The 23545-nt window shown below is 42.3% G+C and overlaps 2 protein-coding genes across 2 annotated transcripts; both read left to right on the forward strand.

Annotated features, from left to right (window-relative positions):
• The first annotated feature begins 4764 nt into the window (after positions 1–4764).
• Positions 4765–9421, forward strand: LOC104525971 (keratin, type I cytoskeletal 15-like). The gene is given in 8 exon segments (XM_029085267.1): positions 4765–5322; positions 6024–6106; positions 6669–6825; positions 7306–7467; positions 7592–7717; positions 7856–8076; positions 8823–8848; positions 9342–9421. Coding segments are annotated over 8 exon segments (1413 nt in total).
• A 3791-nt stretch (positions 9422–13212) lies between these two features.
• KRT23 (keratin 23) lies at positions 13213–23040 on the forward strand. Its single transcript, XM_010169281.2, is given in 9 exon segments — positions 13213–13341; positions 13344–13769; positions 17225–17307; positions 18681–18837; positions 19961–20122; positions 20212–20337; positions 21116–21336; positions 22248–22279; positions 22937–23040. Coding segments are annotated over 9 exon segments (1440 nt in total).
• The last annotated feature ends 505 nt before the right edge of the window (positions 23041–23545 follow it).

Below are 23545 nucleotides of genomic sequence, written 5' to 3' on the forward strand. Positions count from 1 at the left end.
CACTGCAAGTCCTCCAAGTGTCATCTTCACGGTGAGAAAAAGCAGACAACATCCGGGAATTGAAACGGAGAGCAATCACTCTAACCTGCTGGAAATCACTATCTTGCAGCACAGAAGATTCTTGTCCACACAAAGTTTAGGTAGATTCATCCATTTAGTGGTTATTAATTTGCAAATTAGGTTAGCTTTGCAATTATTTCTAGTTCTTTCATGTACTGAAATTGCTGTTTCTACTCTAATAAAGACAATCTTCTTGCAATCTGAACTTCTTTTGAGTTATTGTGATATTGTTACTGAAGTTTGGCTTTAATCGGGCAGGTCACAGGGCCTGTGGGTGGGTGGCTGCAGCTCCATCTCCGATTCCTTCTTCCTCCTCTTGCTGGCAGGAGCCCTGAATATGGAAGTGGCAGCATCCTCAGACTGGGGAATACAAGAGTGACTTGTGTTTCCAACTGTAACAGCTCTGCACTCTGAAGAGCAGTGGCACTGAGCTGTTAAGAGACTCTGATAAGAAGCAAGAGCTGGGAGATGGTTTTTTAGGGTAAAATATAAATCTGCTAAAATGGCCTGAAGATAACTCCTACAGAGGCAGAGAGGAGTGAGAAGCACTTGTGAGATTTCTTCACTCACTTTCCCAGTTCATACAGAGGAAATAAACCTTTAGCACCAATTTTAGCCACCTTCATTCTCATGCCATTGGAAGGACATTATCCTGGCCAAAATCCTAAATGGAGTCACTTCTAGTTCAGGCCCCCAGAAATCAGCAATTTCATTTCCAACCATCTCTTGGCAAGGCTACAACCAAGGAACCTTTTCAGGGTTTGTGCTAAAAGCAAATCACGGCTATAGCCTGACTACCACATCCCCACCTCCCACTACTGCAAAGGGCACAAAGCTCGTCAGCTGAAGGTGACACTAACAGGACAGTCACGCCCAGACTAGAAGTGCCCCAGCACTGCGCTCCCCCAGAGGGGACCACGTCACATTTCGGGGAGACACCACCAAATCCTTTAGCACATCTCTCCTTGGACTTGGGAGAGAATAATTATGTCACCCTTGCTCATAACTAGTTTACAGATTACTGCTGAGTTTGCACAGCGAGGAGCATCCCAAAGCTCTGGGCCTCCTCGGGCAAGGTCAGGGAATCCTCTTCAACCAAGAGGCACCGGCCCTTGGGTTTGGTTCAGCGGTGACTCAGGTGACCTTCAACATCAGCTGTCAAACCCTGACAGACAATCCCAGCTCAGCCTCTGGAAATCCAGCACAATAGTGTCAGGCAGTGGCTTCACTATGACTGGAAAAAACTGTATTTTGCCCCATATTTGTAGGGTAATGAAGGATTTCTGGTGAAATGTTTAATATAAAATCACTTACAGACTATAATTCTAGAGTTTGGTTCAGTAAAAAGTGTTTTCTAAAGGTATGTAATGCCTGAGCGAGGGTTTTATCAGCAAGACTGAGATGGTAAACAAGCTGCTTCTTGACTGGAACTCTGTCCTCCTGAAAGGAGGGGCTGAAGTGTGTCAGCTCCGTTAATCCCATCACAGAAGTAACAACAGAGTTTGCACAACCTAGACATGTCAGGGAATGTCTTCCAGGAAAGCTCTGGGGAGGCACGACAAACCAAGGAGCTCATGCACCACACGTACAATGCTGAGTGCTGTGTGAAGGATGAAACCATCTGTCCAGATGTTGAATAAGAAATCTTAGAATGAACATAGTGAGAGCACAATAAAGGCATGAGCTTGAAACAAACAGCATTTTTTTTTTTCCACTTCAGCAGGTGATCAGCTTCAATTTCCTTGCATAGACTCTAAGGAGAAAATTTTGTAGACTGAAGGTCATGTTCTGGCTGCAGAAAAGATCTAAATGAAGAATGCACAGAGAACACAGATCTCTGCCAGTACAGAGACAGCGCCGATCTGAGGTGTTCCTTTACATTCCTAAGAGATTACGAAGCAGGAAGCATTCCAAACCTCGTGAATTCAGAGAAACAGAACTGATTTGGGTTTTTTTAAATGATAGATAAAACATAGGTAAAATGTAGAAATAATAATTGAAAAGGAGAATATGACTGCATGTAGAATTATACTCACCATTACTCAATGTTCATGAGTAAACTCTCGAAAGTGAAGCTGTTTTGACTTTAGGAAAGCACCTGGGAAGCAACTGATGCAAGCTGCAAATAAAGGATCCCTTACTGACCATCTCCAACCTTCACAGTGCTCCGCTGAGGCACCTTCCCTTCCATTCACCTTTCGTTTGACAACACTACTGACAATTTCTAGGAAAATAGTAGGGACTATTTTGAAGTAGCTGTTGAACAGGAAAGAACAAGCAGCAGAGGTGGTGAGGGCAGGGGTAAGCCTCAGCTCTGCAAGTGCTGCACTCCGCACTGACAAGCTTTTGATCATGGGGGACACACTCAAAGGATCTGAGTTTGAATCCCCATCACTATGGTTTCCTGAATTATGTTATTAGGACGTCATTAATCTGCAATGGCTGCTTGATTTGTTCTTAGTTTTCCCAATGGCAAATACTTTACAGGAAAGAAACAGCTTTATATCTGCTACCTGTTGTTTGAAAGTGTCCATCTGATAACAATCTAGAATAACGTACAGGGCACTTTAAAACCCCATAAAGTGCATTTCACCAGCAAGTTTCCCAAGAAGTTATAAAGACTGAGTGAAAAAAGATTGAACAAAAAAATCCCCAAAGTTTCCTCTTAAAGTTTATGGTGTTTTCTAGAAGTAATTTTGCCAGATTTTTATTTTTTTTTAATGGAATTTGATCTTGCTTATTGCGGGATCACTCAGAGTTAAACAGACCTGGCAGCGTGCACTCCTCGGGATATTTACATTACAGGGGGCTTAAAGAAACTTTTTTTATCTTTAGGAGAGTTTGTCTAAACTTGTTCCTGAGATACTGACTCTCGGAGATACAGAGATCTGGCAAGCTGCACAAAACCATTAATCTGCCCAACAGCAAAACTGAACTGCGGTGGCAAAAGGCCAGGTTCAGATTGAAACATGTCTCCACAACGGTGAAACACCCCGTCTTTCCTCATCAGCTGAAGAATGAGGGGATGTTCTCAGAACCAGGCTGCTAAGGTGCATAGCCCAGAGAGATTTGGGAGGTTTCTTTCCTCCCAAGTACACATCTTCCCTAGTGAAAAGGCTGCACGTGTCCCTGAGGCTGCATTAAAGTCTCAACTGTAAATTTCAGAAAACTCCTCAGTTTATTCCAGTATCTGGTATGAGCCCCAGTTTATCTGAAATCCCCCATCCTGAATTCTCAGCTCATTTTCTGTTGATAGGTCCTGTCAAAAACTGTGCTAAAGCCAATGCTCTCCTTACTGCCTTGTCAGCAAACATAGAATTTTTATTCTATTTCAAAGTTTTACTTTAAAATAATTTTGGTGGTTCTAAACTAGAGACCAGAGAAGGTTCCTGCCACCTTCACTTCGTCCTTGCTTTTCTCCCTCCTCTCAGCCCTCAGTTTCCTTAAACCATGATGCCCTCAGTGCCACTTCACTCTCATACCACAGCCCTGCTTCTTACAACCACAGCTCCTGGCTGGCACCTGAAGAATGTCACCTTGTTGTGCAAAGAGAATGGGGCTCTTTCTTCAAACCCCACGCTGTTTCCCCACCCCACACACATGCTGTCCCCGCTGACACACCCCAGCAGGGTAAACAAACAGTTAATACTTCCTTAAAAATCTCCCAAATCTGCTTTCTCATCATTCTGAGTGTTGAACTGAGCTGCAGTACTGAATTACAGCCCTTTGCGTTTCACCAGCAAATTATTAGATTGGGAAAAACATTGGTGTTTCAGACTCCCACGTTAAAGGAAGGTTTGATGTGACTCTTCTCAGTGCTTCTCACATCTTATTTTCAAGAATCACTTCATTTCTTAGTGCATGTTAGCATTAAACACATTTATTGCTATCTGAACATTTTGATCTTAAACCCAATTTGTTTATATTTTCTAAAAGTAACAGGAACTTAGGCCTCCCAATTTCTTATTTCAATTGAATTATTTCAATCCTGTATTACCTTTCTTGGCTGTTTCACAAGCATTAGTAAATTGACTGTGCCCACTCCTCCTTGTACACTGATGGACACTAACTGCTCCCCATGCCAGGCTATGATCATACGCTTTTTGTGCTAAACATTCAGACTATAAAATCTAAATCTTAGTTACAAACAAAGAACTGGAATAAGAACATACCTAATTCAATTCCAAGTTCTTAATGGGAAAAAATATCAATAGAAAAGAAGAAATAATGGTGAGATTAACTGATGCTTGTACATTTTTCAATGAAAGGTGAATTTTGCTTAAACTCCATTTTAGAAGAAGTTGATGTTCCTAAAATAACCATGGTGATTGCTGTAAACAGGTAAGTGGGTGTGGCTGGAATCACTTTGTTTTTCCATTCTTAAGTGTCAGACAAGTAAACTCAAAGTTTCAGAACTATAGCCTGAAGAAAAACCACTCTGAATCACCCCTTTTGTTTAATTAAAAAAGCAAATCCAAGCCCTAGCCCCCGAGATGCACAGCCAGCAATCTTGGTGAGGAATGTCATCATAATTGGCCTCACCTCTAGGGAGGAGAATTTTGGGAGGGAGGGCTGCAGGTTGGGTTTGTCTCCCGACACCACATCTCAAGGATATAAAAGCAGCACCAGAGCAGTGAGGGCACATACTTTCCTCTTCTTCACCAAGCCGAATAACTGACCCTAGCACCTTCCTGTGCTGCAGCTATGGCTACTTCCTTCATGCAGAGCTCTTCTTCTACCTATGGTGGTGGCTTTGGAGGTGGTGGAAGCAGCAGCTCTCGCCTTTCCTCGGTCCGAACCGTAGGAACCTGCCGAGCTCCGAGCATCCATGGAGGATCTGGTGGCCGGGGTGTCTCCATCTCTTCAGCTAGATATGTCTCCTCTGTAGGAGGTGGATACGGTGGTGGCTTGTGCTCTGGTTTTGGTAGTGGTTATGGAGGAGGCTACAGCAGCTTTGGTGGTGGTGCAGCCTGTGGCTTTGGTGGAGGAGCTGGCTTTGGTGGAGGGGCTGGCTTTGGTGGAGCTTTTGATGTTGGTAGTGGCTTTGGTGGTGGTGATGGCCTTCTCTCTGGCAACGAAAAGATAACTATGCAGAATCTGAATGACCGTCTGGCTTCGTACCTGGACAAGGTACGAGCACTGGAAGAGGCAAATTCAGATTTAGAAGTGAAGATCCGAGACTGGTATCAGAAGCAAGCGCCCACCAGCCCAGCCCGGGACTACAGTAATTATTACAAGATCATTGAAGATCTCCGAGACAAGGTATGACATTCAGATGTAGAGGAGTTACAAGAATGCAGTAAAGTTGTGGAACTGCATATTCCACTTCTTTAAAATAAGCTAAAATTATTACAAAATAAATACTGAATTCCCCAACTCCAAATAGATTTGGGTTACGAGCATTCTAGCAGAAGAGAGTCGCTTTTTCTCAATTCAAAAACCAAATATGTTATCCTGAAAATGTGATGTTTGTTGAAATTAAAGTAATTGCACTAAAAGTTAGCAAAACATGGCAAAATGTGTTTAGAATGATCAATACAGTTATTCAGTAATCAAACAGTAAAGAATGTGACAGGTAGGCCTCAAAGGCTGAAAACATAATTCTCCCAGCTACAGATAAGATCAGGTGTTGTACAAACATATTTTCCAATTATGTTTCTAATTTGTGTTACACAAAGCTGTCTATCTTGGGTCTCTGATCTGCATGTGGGATGTGGAAAAGAGCTCAGTGCTTTGGGTTTTTCTCTGTCAAAGGTGTAAGAATTACAGGGTGAGCAAAGAGTGACGTAACAAATTGAAATGCAATCCAAAAAGCATGTTTAACCAGTGCCATCACAACAGAGGTCCATTTTTTTCTGCCTTCATTGATGGTTTACATCCTCAGTAACTACCCAGGATGTGCTCAGGACCGTGATATTTCACCACTGTTCACAGGAACTTTTTCTGTGTTTCTGAATTGCCAGATCCTTGCAGCTACTATTGACAATTCCAGAGTCATCCTGGAGATCGACAATGCCAGGCTGGCTGCAGATGACTTCAGACTGAAGTAAGTTTACCTGGAACACATTTGTCTTCTCTCCCCTTGTCTCTCTCTCTCTCAAAACAGTTTTCTGAAGTTTAGTATTACTTTTTATCTAGAAAATAAGGCTCTCCAGTCACTAAAGGACATCTTTTGAAATTATGGATAGGCATTTTTCCTTGGTAACTCCTGATGAAAAAACACCTGGCAAACGGAATCTTGCAGTGATGTACCTGCAGGTTTGTGTTTTCTCCTCTAGTGCCCGAGGCAGAACTGGGCAACTTTTCTTCAAACCAAATCTGAGAGGACACTGCAAATGGACTGTCCTGTGTGACAACTTTTCTGTTGATGCTGCTAATCATTATTGGGTTTTGCAAAGTGAAATGTCATGTACTCCTTGAACAGAATCAGATGGCAATGCATGTACTTTCATATATCACAGTAGGATGTTTTTACTCCTTTATACTTCTTTTTAATAGATACATTTTCATTTATATCCCACTGTTCCTCCTACATTCAATATAAAATGTCATCGTTTTATAGCTCCACTCATACATATTCCTGTGCTTGTTTCTTTTTCAAACTGCAGATATGAGAATGAGTTGTTCCTGCGCCAGAGCGTGGAGTCCGACATCAACGGCCTGCGCAGAGTCCTGGATGAGCTGACCCTGTCCTGAGCTGACCTGGAGATGCAGATTGAAACACTCAAGGAGGAGCTGGCCTACCTCAAGAAGAACCATGAGGAGGTGAGAGTCTGTAACGGTGCAGAGAGGAAATTACTTCCCTTTGGAATTTATCCCTCTCGGGTAGGGAGGGGAAATCCAAATTAAAAAAAAAAAAAAAGAATTACAACATTACAGCTTAATGAGAAGAAAACTGTAATATTAAAAGAATCCAAAGTGTGTCCTGAGAAGCATTTCTCTGATTCCAAACTGTTCCAACCTATTGGTTTCAGTTTGACATTCGTAAGCCCGTGACAGGTCACTGAGATAGTTAAGCTGAGTAAAAGAAACCTACACCTAAGTTACACGTAGGTGTGTGAGTATATAGAGTAGAAAAGCATGTGTGATGAGAGGGGAAATTTGATAAACGTTTTTATGTGTGTTCCACCTGTGATACTTAATAATTACAGTATTGTGTACCACTGCATGGATTGCTGATGGCAGGAAGTACGTGAGAAGAGAGAGCCTAATCTTTTTTGTGTCCTTTGCCTTCTGCCCACGCAGGAAATGAAAGAGTATTCAAATCAGCTAACTGGAACAGTCAACGTGGAGATGGATGCGGCTCCTGGCATCGACCTGACCAAAATTCTCTCTGAGATGAGGGAACAGTACGAAGCTCTGGCTGAGAAGAACCGTAAAGATGCCGAGGCCTGGTTCTTCACTCAGGTACACTGATGCTCTGCCTCATCATTACTGCCCAGCAGATGGGATGAGCTCTCCCTTTTTCAAAAGAATTGTGAATAAATCTATGCAATATGCATGTGATTTTACAGTTGTTTTTTTCTTTCAGACGGATGAGCTGAACCGTGAAGTAGCCACCCACACACAGCAGATACAGACCAGCAAGTCAGAGATCACAGAACTGAGACGCACGGTCCAGGGCCTGGAGATTGAGCTCCAGTCGCAGCTCAGCATGGTATGGAGCGGTGCCAAGCACATCACAAGTCACTGCTAGCACTGTCCCCTTCCTCCCTCTCTATCTTGCCTCTCCTCAGACTCCCCCTGTGTGGGACAGATCCGCACACTAACCTATTCTGATGTGATTCCGCTTTAGAAAGCTGGGCTGGAAGCCAACCTGCGAGATACAGAAGGACGGTACTGCGCCCAGCTGGCACAGATCCAGGCCCTCATCACCAGCGTCGAGGAGCAACTGAGTGAACTTCGCTGCGACATGGAGCGTCAGAACCAGGAGTACCGAATGCTCATGGACATCAAAAGTCGCCTGGAGCAGGAAATCGCCACGTACCGCAAGTTGCTGGAGGGCCAGGACGCTCAGTATGTTACTATATGCAAATCCTGTGATGATTAGATAAGGTTAATAACATGACACATTGTAAAGCAGTAATTTGAGGTTGCCAATCTGACTCCAGATTACTAAATCACACTCACTGCATATGCAGCCTTTTGAGTACTGGCAGAACAGACGCCCGGCAAAGTCCCAGGCATTGCTGTAACTCCAGCTGACTCTCCAGATCAGTTGTGTTGGTGATTTGAAAATAGAAATGCAACCATTTTGTCTAGAAGGCACCATATGTGTCCTACATAAACCTCCTGTTGCACTGGAAGAATAGCCTTCAGCCTAATATTAGGGATATTCACTGTCATACACCAGTACTTTCAGGTAGAAAAGAACTCGGCACAGACCGCAGCTTACTGGAGCAAAAACCACCTTTTAGTGCCCATTTCTCATCTCTGATCTACACCTGGGATGACTTTTGATTTCCGAGGAGGAATCAGCTCCTTATATTGTTTCTAGATTATAACATTTTGAGAAGTATATAGAGACATATCAGGACCAAGACCTGGTCTGACCACTGTTCATACTTCCTACCGAGTGCACAGGAGTGGCCTTCAAAGCAGAAAACACCAATAACACTGGAGACAACCCACCGAGAAACACCCCCTGGAAGCAGCGGGGTGAAACCGCGGCTGTTCACACGCAGTGGCTCCTAAACGCACCACTGGTGTCAGTGGACAGGGTCGGGGATGGTCATTAATCAAACATTTCTTCTTTTCTACAGGTTGGCGGGAGTGATCCCTAAGGATGGTAAGAAAAATTTGGATTTAAAGAGGGGCTGAAATGAACTGACAAAATAGGATCTTTTTTGCTTAGAATTTCTTCTTACTAACACTGATCACGTTCTCTCTGCAATGACCACATTCTTTATCACTTAGCGAGAAAAATGTAAGACTTTATCTTATTTTATGTGCACTTTTGGAACCAGTAGCTTGCCAAAATGATTGCATGAACTCCTCCTGGGATTCTAAAATACAGAGACATCCCAAAGATTCCTAAATTCCTCTGCTGATTCACAGAACATACGAGATAAAATCCAGACCCAACATGTGATGTGCACTCTTGATTGACTGGATGTGGAGCAGTAGGGAGAGAAGATAAGATGTAAAGGCAGTTCCCCCTTTGATCTGTGAAAATATCTTGTGAGAAAGCAAACAAAACCCCATGGTACAGCTCTTCAGGTGTCAGAAGTGCTTTTTTTTTTTTCCCTAGCTGAATTTTTGGTTTTTTTCTCCTACAACAGCATCTCTGAGCACTGGAAGAGTTCACGTGACCCTGGAAGAAGAAGGAAAATCTGCTTCTACTCGTGAAAGAAGATTCTAGTCAAGAAATAGAGTCCTCTCTTGCGTTTGACAGCACCTGAAAGCAGCGCAGCCTGCAGTGGCCAACGCCAGGAGAAACAGCCTTTTCCTTTTGCCGAATCACAAGAATGTAATCCAAGAACGTGCAACAGTTTGATTTCTTGCCTCAGATTTGCTCTCCCTTTTCACAGGATCATTTGGCTCTATGGATCAGAGATTACAGGCTTGTTTTCTGTCCGTAGCTATTCAGCTTCCTTACCAAAGAACCAACAAAATAAAGTTTCTGTTCTGCTTGTGCAAATCCATCCAGTCTCAGGTTGTTTTTTCGCGGTCAGTCCGGCATTGCCATACACACGGCCAAACACCCTCCCTAGCGCAGTGCTTCCTGGAACCCAGCCCCAGAGATGCTGAGTGGGAAACAACAACCATAATAATTTGAATAATAATTAGAAAGATTATGAACAGACAGATATAAAGTGTCATTAGATTCTCCCAGGAATCTGAAGCCAGTATTGGTAAAAAACTGAGAAGATAATTTAAAGAATTCTTAAGCTCTTTGTTCTGAATTTAAAGTGTACAACATGACAACAATTCATGCATGAATAAAATGCACCTCTGAACAAACTTAATATTTCTCCACATATATATATATATATATTTATGTTCCTGCAGATCTTCCAGCAAAAAGGTGAAGTCCCCTTGCTCTGGAGGCAGCACTAGGCAAGGTCCAGGTGAAATGAACTGTTCAAGCTGAGTTTGCTGCAACTATTTTGGTTTTCCTACATAAGAAAGAACCCCAGCAGCCTGTAGCTGTTGTATTAGCAATGCTGCCTTTCCTCAGCAGTAAGTTAGTCTGCAAATCTACAGCAGAGAGCAGGAGCTGCAGAGTGATGCTTATAAAGATTTAAAAGGTTAATAAATCTCAACTTCAGAGGCACATGAAACATTTACATAAATGCTGCATTTTGCTAACATAACCTGTTTGGAAAATTTGCTGTTAGCCTCATCGCTGGGTATTTCAATCCACATAAGTGTACCTACAAGAATGATGGGATTTCTAGGACTATGTATTTTATTTTTCTTCCAACCTCCTCAGAGTCACTATTTTTCTCTCTTCTGTTTTCTGACATTTAAAAAACCCCACAGTGCTGGCAGCAGCCCCACAGTTTGGCCATGAAGGAGGCTGTGGCATCATTGATACCCCTGGTACTCACACACACCGCTCTTGCAGAGTCCAGCAATACACCACCACCATCTACCAGGAAAGAGAAACTGAACTGGACCAATTGTCTTTTTTCCTGATCCAGAAATGACTGTTATATGCAGCACTCAGAGAGCAAGAGAGAGAAATTCTGCAGCCAGAGGCAGCTCCCCATTTGTGTTTCAGAGGGAGAAGTTGAAGTGATGCTCACAGGACATTCACCTGTACAATGCAGCTGTCAGAATCCTCTGCCTGTATTTAAACTGCAGCCTACAAATTCGGGTCCGTTTGCTTTCCATGTTCCAGTTCAGTAAAACCAGTCCATTCCCAGTTAAAACACCTCAGGGCCCCGTGTCCCGCAGGTGCCGCCAGCTGGGGCCTGGCAGGTGCCCAGCGGACAGGGCGGCTCAGAGGCACCAGCCGATGGTGCCATCTGCTGACACGGGTTTCATTCCCTATGGGATCGTTGCTTTTGTGCTGTACTCTGCAGGTTCTGACTCCAAACAGGTCCCACGGTGCCAGCCTGACCAAGGAGAGCCACGGCTGCTTCTGAAGGAAGTTTTTTGGTCTTTTCCTCGGATCCTCAATGTGTGTTGATGAAAACTGTGTGGCATCTTTTCCAGATCGAAAAGGGTGAGCTCCAGAGGAAACATTTCCCGTGTGCCCCATCACCTTTGGTTTGTGCTATTTGCCAGAAGAAATGCAATTCTGTTTTTCCCGATGGCATGATATTCTGTGAGGCTATCAGGGAGTAAGACAGAGGCTGTTCTGTCACAAACTGTCAGCCTCACCGCCAGCCAAGCTGTGAATCTCACAGAGTAATTTCATGTGAAACAACGGATTCATTTTATTTCACATGATATTATGTACATGCATATATATTTGTATTTCAATGTAATATTCCATAGAACAGCTGCTTGCTGAACTGCCAAGGATAGAAGATCCAATCAGAAATTCATCTCTGGTGAGATGAGCTGAACAGCAGGATAGATATCATTGGTTCTGTTATAATTTGGGGTTTTTTTCCAAGTTAGGTCTTCATTTTTTGTTGGGTGCTTCAAGCTCTTCTCACTCTCAAGCAGCAGGGCTGATACCAAACTGTAGCTAATTAACAGAAGCTGTTATCAGAATATTTTGTGATAGCCATACTTACTGGAAAACTGCATCTTCAATGATTCATTTCCCAAACGATTAAAAATGTTAGCATTTCCAGACAATGAAGTGCATGAGGAATAAGAAGGAATATGGTAAAAATCGAACCAGCAGGTGCAGAGTCGAGCTGAGACAGAGCCACAAGGAGGAGCTCAACTCCTGCCCTGGTCCCAAAACAGCCTCAGAGGCTCCCAGGAGAGGGTGACAGGCAGCAGATCTTTATTACTGAAAAACTTCTAATGAAACAGAGAAAAAAGGTTCCTTCACCTTTCCTCCAGGACAGAGTCATTCTAGCTTGTACAGTCACTCCGACCCCTCCGTTCAGATCGAGGCACGGTGCTGAGACAGATCCTGTTCCAGAGCTGGGCCTTCAGCTGCTGTAAGGAAGAACAGCTGCACCATTTCCGAGAGAGCCCACGTCCGCTCGGCTTCCCACCTCTTCCACATCATCTTCCTCTATCCTGTCCCTCGGCTGTGGTCCAGAACTGCCCTGAAAGCCACAGGAACCCAATAACCCCAGCTGGTGCCATGGGAGTGTCACTATTTACCAGCCACTTATCAGCACGAGGAATAAGAAAATCTTTGCAAAGGCCAGACTGGCTCGTTCTATATTCGACACAAGAAGTTCGACAGGAGGTTATGAAACTGGAGACAGACTATTTTCGCATGTTTGCCAGCTCAATTTTAGGGCTGGTAGCTTTAAATACTCACTTGAATTTTTCAAGTGTTGTTACAAACTCATATTCTCAATATTTTCTATAGCTAAATATATTAATATCTTAATAGTATTAATACTAGTAACAGCAAGAAATTCCTGCATTACTGTCTATTTCAACAAGGTTATTGAAATATGACTGCACCTCGAATCATGAAAAAATCATAGAAAAGATTGTCAAGTACTTAATTCTTATGTGTTTCAACTGGAAATGGGCAGCTGAAGGGAATAGCTGGGCCTTACTCGCTTTGGACTGGAGTTTTAGTCCAAAGTCCAAGGGCAGAGGTTGGATAACTTCATTAAAGCCTCACATCTTATCCAGGCTGAGGCTGTTGGGTACGGCAGTGACAGCTGGATGGGACATGCTGCGTTTCAGGATTCAGAGGCTGCTGTAATTCTAAAGCCTGAGCATTGCCACAGAAGGAAGGTATCTTGAGAGACCCATCCCTGCCCCAGCACTCCATTTTTTCTGTAACAGACAGTACTCTTCCCCTCCTAAGCAGGAAAACATAAGATATTTACTACAGGGTTAGAAAACAGTCTGAGGCAGAGCTGATCCTGTTCCACACCTACTGATTTTAGCCACACCTCACTATTATAATATGAAAAGAAAAAGAAAAAAAACAAAAACCAAAACAACTAAAAGGAAAGCAATCCGGTATGTGGCTGCGATTCCAAACAACAACAACAGCGTGTGCAGGCTCATAAATGCTTCAGAATTGACCAAGAGGAAGCACGTTTCATGATGACACAATCTTGTTGCTGTAGTCATTCATCGAAGGGAAACTCCCACAGGAAAAGGCATAAAGCTGCTCAGGGAAGGCTAAGGAGCTGCTCAGTGCTAGGCAGTCAAACATTGGGTGAGATTCACACCAAGAGCTAAACATGAGTACCAGCCAAGGCCCTTTTCAATTTTTTTCTGGGTCCCTCAGGGGTAGTTCAGGGTGTGGTTTGGCCCAGCAAGGAACTTCTTACAGACCTTCAAGTGCAGATGGTGGTGCCAGCAGCACACATCCCTCTTTCTACTCTGCCAGACCCCTCTGGCTGGCTGCTGGAGGAGGGGCACCTTGGGGAGGCTTCGGCGAGCACCATGGGGAAAGCATCTTCCTGGGTGGGAATGAGAAACAGACTATGCAAAACCTGAATGACCGTTTGGCTGCCTACCTGGACAAGGTCCGCTCCTTAGAAGCAGCTAACGCTCAGCTGGAGAGCTGCATCCTAGAGTGGCACAAGACAAAGTCTCACGGAAAGAGACATGACTTCAACCAGTACGAGCAAAACGTCACTGACATGCAAAGACAGGTAAGTCAGAGCTGGAAGTGACTGTCATTCTGTGCCTTCTTAAGGAATCTGGGGACTCATTTCTGCTGGTGGCTTTCCTTTAAAGAAAGTTAAAGAAAACCTGTAAATGTTAGAAATACTAATGGAAGTGGTTACAGGACCTGGGCACAAACAGTCTTTGTGCTCACAAGGAGGAGAGTGGGGTAGAGGGAAGAAGGGCTGGAAGGAGACAAGGGGGATTCTGCACAGACTGGCAGTATGAAGAGCTCTGTCTGCTGCCGAGCGTTCGTTTCTGTACATGAAACTGTGGTTTGAGTAACTACGTCTGGCAGAATTTGGTCTTTTTGAGTGCACATGTATTCCAGCAAATTACAAACTGAAGAGACTGCCTTCTTTCATGCCTGCTGTCTTTAGACATACTGTGGCATTTCATTTCTTTGATTCCTGTGGTAGCAGGCAATGAAACTACAGGAGTGTTGGAACCAATGAGCTTATGTAATCAGATGGAAAAATACTTCATTGTAATTAAGAAAATAGCAGGGACAAATTCCTTGTGGATGTTTTCACTATAATTAAAAGGAGAATTTCTGGTTCCTGCCAGTAGTTAATATTAACGTTCAACAGTAACTCTTTCAATCTCCCAAACTCACGTGTCTTCAAATTTAAGCATAATATTAATCTGTATTCATAATGAACATGCCAAGCACTGTAACCATCTGTGTGACTAATCAGTGTAATTAACTTTACACAGGCATACGGGGCAAAAACCAAAGCCATTCCAAATGCAATGTCGCAGTTTTCCCTCCACTTTTTAGAATACAGTTATTTGATCCTCTCAAAACCCTGAGAAATTTTTCTGAAAAGGGTTTGGAAATGGTGTTATCCCACATCTCTGCTGATTGAGGCCAGGGGCTTAATCAAACTCCCTGCTCCCTGTCAAATGTGTTGCCTCCAGGCAGGAGATGAGGCACTCCGACCACAGCGCGTGTGGAGAGCCAGAACTGTCATCACCTATTTCTGTTTTAAGGATAACGAAAGGTCAGCCATCTCCAGAACTATCACTTGAGCACTTTTTTTTTTACTTAACTGATCCAGAGATAAAAACTTGTTCATCAAGAATATAAATGTGTTCACATTGATTTGGAATTAATAAATCAGAAAGATTTAGGAAGACAATAAGACTAAAAACATAACGCTGAGTGGGGTAAGGCCCTCACTTTTGACTAGGTTGTACCCAAAACACTCATTTTTAACACTCAGCACATAAACAGCCATCGCTGGCCACAGGCACCTGTTAGCCCAGTGGCTGTCTCAGCCAGTGAGCACTGAACATGCTGCTCACACTGGGCTGCTCAAGGATTATTTACAGGCAACAATCCAGTGATTTAACCCAGACTTTTTACTTTCTCTATAAATTATTGCAATTAGCACCATGACTGCCAGTCAAATGAGTGAAAATACAGCATATAATTATTAACCATAATTAAATTAATTAACCATTAATTAAAAAGGCAAAGCTAATTTAGCACCTAAAATGAAATACAGACAAAATTTAGGATCCTATAGCCAATTCCCAGAAAGTCTGTGATGCACTGGTTGTCTAAACTGGGAGGCACACAATCATTTGGGTCCTACCTTTTGGAGCACACTCTTCCCTGGATACCTGAATTCTGGATTAACATGCCAGAGGGAGCAGCAAGTTGCCCTGCTCCAGCCTGTCTCCATTCTAACCCAGGTACAAAGTAAAATAGCACCAGTTCTTCAGGGAAATGTCTCATCTTGTACCACTAAATAAGCAAACTGATTTACAGAGCATTCAAGGAGACAGGATCGATGCTGTTGGACAAAGGACACAAGATGTGCTGAGGAAGAGGTCAGTGCAGGAAGTCTTCTTGAAAAAAATCAGTTTTGAGAAGGAATTTTAGTGCATTTTGTATATAAGAAGATGTGGGCTCTTAATTAAACTATCTGTAAGTTTGTGGATTGATATTAGTGATGCATCCATATTCATGATGGATGCAGTGAAGAGCTCTGTATAATTATAAGCAGCTAAATGTCCACATTTGAAACGCACCGCTCACTGGCACAGCGCTCAGCGTCACAGGGCAGCTGACCAAACACTGACAGTCGTTCAGATCACTCACAGACAATCGTGGCACAGAGTTGAAGAGCTCAGATGTTGCTTTCTCATTGCCTATCACCTTCCATGGGAAAATTTACCATTCTTTAAGGATGGATTCAAGAATTTCCTCAACAAATTCCAGGCGGTGACACATTCTGGGTATTGTTATACTTCTTCAGCTGACCTTGATCATGGCCCAGGGCAGCATCCGAGGTGTGCTGCTAATTGCTCAAGAATCTCCAGTCTCCTAACGGATTAGTTAAAACATTCCACAGCCACCTTCTTTTTTCCTGTGAGAGGTAAACTTTGGACACTTCAGGACAATTTTGTCATTTCCTTGTTTCTTTGTGATTCACTGAGGTGTGGGAAATTTTACTTCAAGGTGCTGAGAACTCTGTAAATGGCTAATGATTTCTGGAGAGACATAAGGCACCTTGTTTTGCCCTGTAAGTGTTGAGTGAAGGCAGCTGCTGGAACTGCAGCCATGCTTCTCTTTCCTCTTTGTTAGGAAAGGACATGACGTCCCACAATTATTAGTTCCTGCTAATTATGTATGAGCTCCTGCTAGAATTCCTGCAAAGATTTCGAAGGGAATACTGAGCTGTTCATATTCAGATCTTTAGTTCAAAGCTGTTTCATGTTAACAGGAACTTCCAGGTCTTTTCAGTCCGTGCTGAGTACACTGCACGAATGATGCCCTGCACCTTTTAGGGCAATTTTCAACATCCCAAAGCAAAATCAGAAACATGAATTAATTGCTGCATGCTGCTGGATTCGGTACAGCTCCAGGTGAACAACTGAATGGACCAGGACGAGATGCCAGTGTCATTCTCAAAATGATGATCCCCGCGACTGCAGACTGAAGCACGTGGTGGACGTGAGGGGTCCTACTTTTTAGCATACAATTAATTCTAACATTTTGATTGTACTCAGACACAGTTTAATGGTTCTTACTGGAATTTGTTCTAAAGATGATCAAGGCTGCTTGTCCAGCAGTGTTAAACAGAATCACAATCAGTTCCCAAAAAAAGAGGAAGCCAGTGATTGTTATTCTGTAATATACCATGAAGTTTGTGTATTATTATTCATATCCTCTACCTGGCCATGAATAAGATGACCTCTCCTGCTTCATACCCAGAAAAGATAAGGAGAAAAGTAAGATTATGGACAAAAACTGCAGAAACATCTAAGTGAATCAGGAAACCAAGCTTCTTTTATTCATGTCCTCTCCTTAACATGGGACTTCTACTATTTAGATGCTTTCTACAAGCAGCAGGGAGTCTGAAACAGCACAGGTAATTCACCAGCATCATGTGGCAACACTGAGTCTCCTCTTGGATTCTCTGTTTTCCAGATTGAGGATGGCAAGATCACCAATGCCAGTATCCTTTTACAAATCGATAACGCCAGCATGGCATCGGAAGACTTCAGGCTCAAGTAAGTCTTCTTTGGTTTTCTGATTAAGTTTGAAAGAGGATTAAGGCTTTTTCTTGATAATCCAATATAAAACTGATTTTACTGGGGTTTTCTGGTGATACTGGATAAATAAAACCAATGCAGAACAGAAAAAAAAAATGATAAAAAGGATGTAAAAACCACAAATGATTGCTGAACAATCTTGAGTCACCTTGTTTATGATACTTTGTTCAGGTCCTGATGAGCAGGTTTTACAGCAGACACTTGATACCTGTGACAAAAGGCATTTCAAACTGTCATCTGGGAATACAAATTAACCCTTCTCTGCACTAGGCTTCCCTAGTCCAGCCCACATTGATTTCCTGTACTGATCACCTCCGCTGTCCAGCTCCACAGGACATACCTGTCCTCAGTATCTTCTGCTTTGGATTCTCCAAGTTTTGCCTCAGTAAATGGGCCAGTGCTTCCTCGGCTACCAGTACAGAGTTTGATTTTTCAGTGCATTGAAAGATAGTTCTCAAACCAACAAAAAAGCCAAAACGCTTGGACTGAAAACTTCCAGGCAGATCTTTGCAAAGGAAAGGAATTTACATTTCTGTAAGTCAGACTTCTTAGGAATTACGAAGATTTGTCTTATTTCCAACAGATGGTGATCAGCTATTAAAAAAATCTCTCAGCTTTTGGTAATACTGTAACCAACTTAAAGACTCAGAGCACTGGGTCTTACCTAGCCTTGCCTTTCCTTATTGTTGAGTTATAAAAAGGAAACAGTGGAACTACTTTGAGAGACTGGGATCTTAGAATGAGTCTGATGGATTGAATGTAGAAGCACCAATAGAGCACACAAAAAATGAAGTGAAGGGAGAGATTCTGAGGAGCAAAAGTGCTTCATATGCACAAGGGAAGATAAGGCAATGTCCTTCTGACTTTGGCTCTACAGATGGCAAACAGCAAGAGGTTAGAGAGGAATGTTAATAACTGGCTTCCGTGACATTTTTTGTTTTCTGAAGGACTGAAAAGTTATCATTTCAGAAAAACTACAGAAAACATTGATTGTTGGTATTGTTTTCACATCTTTATTGGCAATTTTTGAGAATCATATTCTCAAAGCTTACACAAGCTGGTGATTGAAATACAAAAAGGCAAATGAAAGAAAGCGATTATTTGATACCATGTAGGCAGAGTTGAGAGGAAGAAAGAAAAACAATAATGAAACCTATCTTACTTTTAAGACTATTCAAGAATACTCAAAGAATATACTTTAGAAATGGAATGTTTCCTTGTTTTTTTTCTCTATAGTTCCCTACATAGTGGACTTCTCTTTGACACTACTTATACAAGAGGCTAGAAGCAGTCTGTTCTCAACAAGCTTTATCTTCCTTTTCCTCATGAAGGTATGAAGCAGAGAAGTCTCGCAGGCAGGGAGTGCAGCTTGATGTTGAGAACCTGCGTAAGGAGCTCGATGGCCTGACCATTATTACAACAGATCTGGAAATGGAAATTGAAGGCTTGAGAGAAGAGCACATCCTCAGGAGGAAAGACCACGAGGAGGTAGAAAAAGTTCCACTTGGTAACATCCTATCACTCAAATCTGTGCTACCATGTAATTAACTTTGAGTAGGATCCACAATCTACTAATGGGATTGATGATCCAGAACCTCATCATGTTTCTAACAAAGCCACTGAGAGTCAGATGAGGCACAATACTTAATAATTGTCAAAAACCATGCTGCTCTGAATTCTTACAGTGGTCTCTGTTATTCCCACATATATTATACGTTTGACGACACGCTGTTTTCATTTTGCTTGATCTGATGTTGTTTTCGGTTATTACCTAATGCAGAACTAAACATCCTACTCAGTATCTGTGGATTATTCAAAAGGAAAAGAGAAACACAAGGGTTACCAGCAGTAGGTGAAGCTGTCTTTGGCTGGTCCCCTTCCAGCCCAGGACACTCCTGATCAGCCACAATCAAACAGTTCTTGGAAGCAGGGCAGCCCACGGGACATCAGTCTGTCCAGCTGATCTGCATTTTGGAGGCCGTGATGTCATACCCTGAAATGCTACTTTGCCTGGGAGCTTTTGAAAATGGTACCTAGCACACAGGATTGTGCTACACCAAAAGGAATGTTACCAAACCTGCTTGACTTGTCCTGTAATTATGTTGTTTACACACTAATTATATGCTTTAATCCAATTATTCCTTTAACAATTACATAGAACTTTTACATTACTCTCCTGTAAACTTAAGTTATAGTTCCATAAATATTAACATACAGGGTAAGAAAGATGAAATTACTGTTAGATTTTCATCAAAGGTTTTGGGTTTCTAATAGATAAATAAATGAAAAATGGCAGTACTTCTTCATTAAGCAGACATTTTCCAGAAACATTGTATGGAAAGATCTTCTCACATGATTTTTATTGAGTTCTCTAGCACAGTTCTGCCACAGAAGCAGATGTAAGTCACTGGTTTAAGTCATGGCATAGCATTATCCATATATCAAATTTCCAAATAGTGTTAACTGAGTATATATAACAGTTAATGAACCAGAATTAAAACAAATATTCTAGGTATTGCAAGAGGATGGAATTGAAGAAGACAAGACAGGAATGAAAACTTTCCACTTTCATAAACAAGTTTGCTTGTTTCCTCTGCTAATATATCAATAGGATATGGAAGCAAATCGCTCATCACAAGACTTTAAAGTCAATGTAAAAGTAAATGCAGCACCTCCTGAAGACCTAGCCAAGATTCTAGCAGAAATAAGAGAAGATTATGAAGCCATAATTGAAAAGAATCGTCAAAGCCTGGACAGTTGGTACAAAGAACAGGCAAGAGCTATTTTCTTCTCATTTCTAAGACCCCCGTGGCTGTACGTGGCTGGAATCAGTTAAGCTTTCCTCTGGCTTTTGCTCCACAGAGTGCAGCTATGTCCCTGGCAGCAACCCCCAGTCCAGAGCAGATCCAGCGCAATGAGAACGAGATCAAGGATCTAACGCGCACTTTGCAGTCGCTGGACATCGAGCTGCAGGCACAGATGAGTAAGGTACCTACTGCAGACAGCTCTGCTCACCGGCACTTCATGTATTCTCAGAAATTGTCGTGGACCAATTCCTCTTTTAGATCCATAGCCCAGCACAACTTTATTGTAGTTATTAAGTGTCAGTGAAATTGGAATTTGGCCCATGCTTGACTTTGCCAGAATATGCAAAATAGATTCAACAATTATCACCCATAAGTGAAAAATGCATGTGTCCTTAGAATAAAATATCGGGAGATGAAAAAGAAGACATGGGATAGCTGACTCCATGGGCTAGAAAGAAAAAATGTCCAGGAAGACAGACAGTAACACAAATTTCATCCTCAGAACCTCTACTCTAATGCAGTAAATATCTGAACTGTGAAAAATGTTGGTGTTTTAAAAAATGTTTTAAATGTTAAAAATGTTTTTAAATGTTTTAAAAACTATTCCTCAGCTCTTGTACAGGTTACAGGTGACACACCTGTGACTTGGAGACTCTGCAGCAATTCTGCACAGTAAATGCAAATCTGGCAAAAGATTCAGCAGTTACAGGGGCAGAGCTCTGGGGCAGCAAGGACACGGCAGGGACAGATTCCTCAGGTTTTGCCTCTTTTTATGCACACACAACACAGCTTCATGATTCTGCTGTCTTCACACTAACAGTCATTCAAATGCATCAGTGTTTCAATTACCACAGTCTTAATTTTGTCTCTTCTAGCTAGAGAGCAAATGTGCTGCCATTTCTGCACTATATCTACCACCTAAATAATAATCATGGTATTGGTATTATCTGCTCTGTCAGAAACACATGCTGGAAGACACCTTGGCTGACACTCGGAATTACTATGCTGTTGCGCTTCAAAACATGCAGCAGATCATCTCCAAATGTGAGAAAGAGCTAAGCCAGGTTCGTCATGACATTAAGCAGCAAAATAACCAATACAAGATTCTTCTTGGGATCAAAACCCGCCTGGAGAAAGAAATTTCCACTTACCGCCTGCTGCTGGAAGGGAATGTTGACAGGTAAGGCAAAGCCGCCCTGACTGGAATAGATGAGAAGAGAGTTCTCATATTTGGGTTATTTATTTGTTTGTTTATGCTTAATCAAAGCTTGTGAGTTCCATACTACATCAAGGGCTGGTATTTTAATGTGATGGATCATAATAAAAAGCTTGAGCCACTTAGTATACAGAGAAACTTGTACCCATGTAATTTGGATCACCTAAATTAATACAACTTTTTATTAAAAAAAAAAAAAGAAATTCTACATTCCCACAGCACGCCTGTCTCAGCACAGGAAAAATGCCAATTTCAGTAAAATTCATAGTAATTTCCAATAATCAAAACAAGTTCTTGATCAAAAAGAAGCCTGGAGACAAGTTTAGATCTTTTTTGGTCAGACATCTGCAGTTACAAGTCCCTCTGCTGCTGGGTTGTTCGGGTTCCCCATCTCTGCCTTCCCTGAAATCTCTGCGTTCAGAAATCTTTGGCCCTCTCTATTCTTTATTCTCTCACCTCATGTACAGAGCGTGTCTTGTTTATACAAGATCAGAAAGAGGAAGGTTAGCAGCCTTTATAACTGGAAATGTCAGGGAGGCAGGACAGTGTGGCACCAGCTACGGGGTCATTTGTCAGAGGCCAAAATGGGAACAACGTGAGTGACTCAGAATAAATAAGCAACAATGCAACTGTCCACAGTGGAAAAAATGATGAATGTGCACAGGGAGAGTGTGAGGTGAGAGTGTCTGTACCTAAGACTACCAAAGAGGAAAAGTTCTTGTGGTATAAAAGCGTTGTTCTTTTAAAAGTTTTATTTTTATTTTATCTCTTTTCATAGTGGCATGAGGTCTCCTTAGAATCAGCAAGAAGAAGGGGATTAATAACTTCTTGAAATTAGTATGATAATTTTTTTCTCTGTTTTATTATCTTTACAGTATAGCAAGAAAATCTGAATCAAAAGCTAAAGGTAAAAGTCCCTTATTTTATTCTCTATAGTGACCCTTAATTATTGTCGTTTCCAATCAGATTTTACTCAGAATAATTTTAACCTTACATGAGTGAGCTATGAAAGGTTTGCGTGGCAGTTAATTCTCGTGTAGGCCACATTTGAGAACAATTCCAGTGATTCATGGGTCTTGTGAAGGGCTGCACTTCAGAGCACATTCTGCTGCGTCTGCCCACTCGTGGACTGCCTTCAGATGACCTCTGTTAGCCAAACACGCTGTCCAAAGCCCAGACTCAAGGCTAAAGCTTTCATGGTGTCTGAGGAGGCATAGGACTCCATTTGGTGAGTAAAACAGCGTTAGGGCTTGAGAGCAAACAGAAAATCTGCATGTCTGGAAACTCCTTCTCTGGCATGAGCGTGACCTACAGACGTTCAGGTGAACCTGCTCTGAAGTTGGATTTGCATTGGCTGGCATGGAGCTGTATTATTCATTTGCCCTGACCTGGGCAAGACTCAGGGTGACTTTCTGGCAGCACATTTCACAAAGAACAATAATAAGTATTGACTTCAAGGGAAACATGTAAAGATAAATCAGTTGAGGAGGTAGCTGGTAAATGACTGTAAATAAAGCTTTCCCTGCATCATCTTGTCTCAGCATTGCTTTCTTCTTTCTTTCAGAATGTGCTGAGCTGAGCAATCGAAAGATCAAAGCAATTGTCCATGACAGTGTGAATGGGCAGGTGGTGTCCTCCACCATCAACGAGATCCACCAGCAAGCATGAAGCAGAAAGCTCTGCTAACTGCTGGCTTCCCAGCAGGCCAAACTCTGAGCACCCTTCTGTGCAACTACGTATGTTGGTCTCCCTGTGTGTAAAACAGGGACACACTATGGTGAACTTTCTCCTAAGATGATTTGCAGCCTAATAACCAAAAGTGCCATACGGAGCTAGCTACAGCTGATATTGTTAGTTTAAAGAACTTTTAGTCATCACAACGCCGAAGAAAAGCTACTCAATGAAAACGACTGCCTGAGCTGGTAATATATGTTCTGCACATCTCACTGGGGCATGAATCTCCATCTGTGATTCATTTATTGCTCTGCAAATAAACTATAATTTAAAGTGAATAATCTCAACTTTTCTCCTGGTTTATGTCTCTCATCATATACCTCACTGCAGCCAATAAATCCTTTTCCATTACTTGTTCTGGTTGTTGAAATTTATGATTTTGCTCTTTCATACATATGCAGCAGCCCGAAGTGGCAGTGTTACTGACACAGGTCAAGAC

This window comes from Antrostomus carolinensis, unplaced genomic scaffold, assembly GCF_000700745.2.
Source record: "Antrostomus carolinensis isolate BGI_N321 unplaced genomic scaffold, ASM70074v2 scaffold3986, whole genome shotgun sequence".
Lineage (NCBI taxonomy): Eukaryota > Metazoa > Chordata > Aves > Caprimulgiformes > Caprimulgidae > Antrostomus > Antrostomus carolinensis.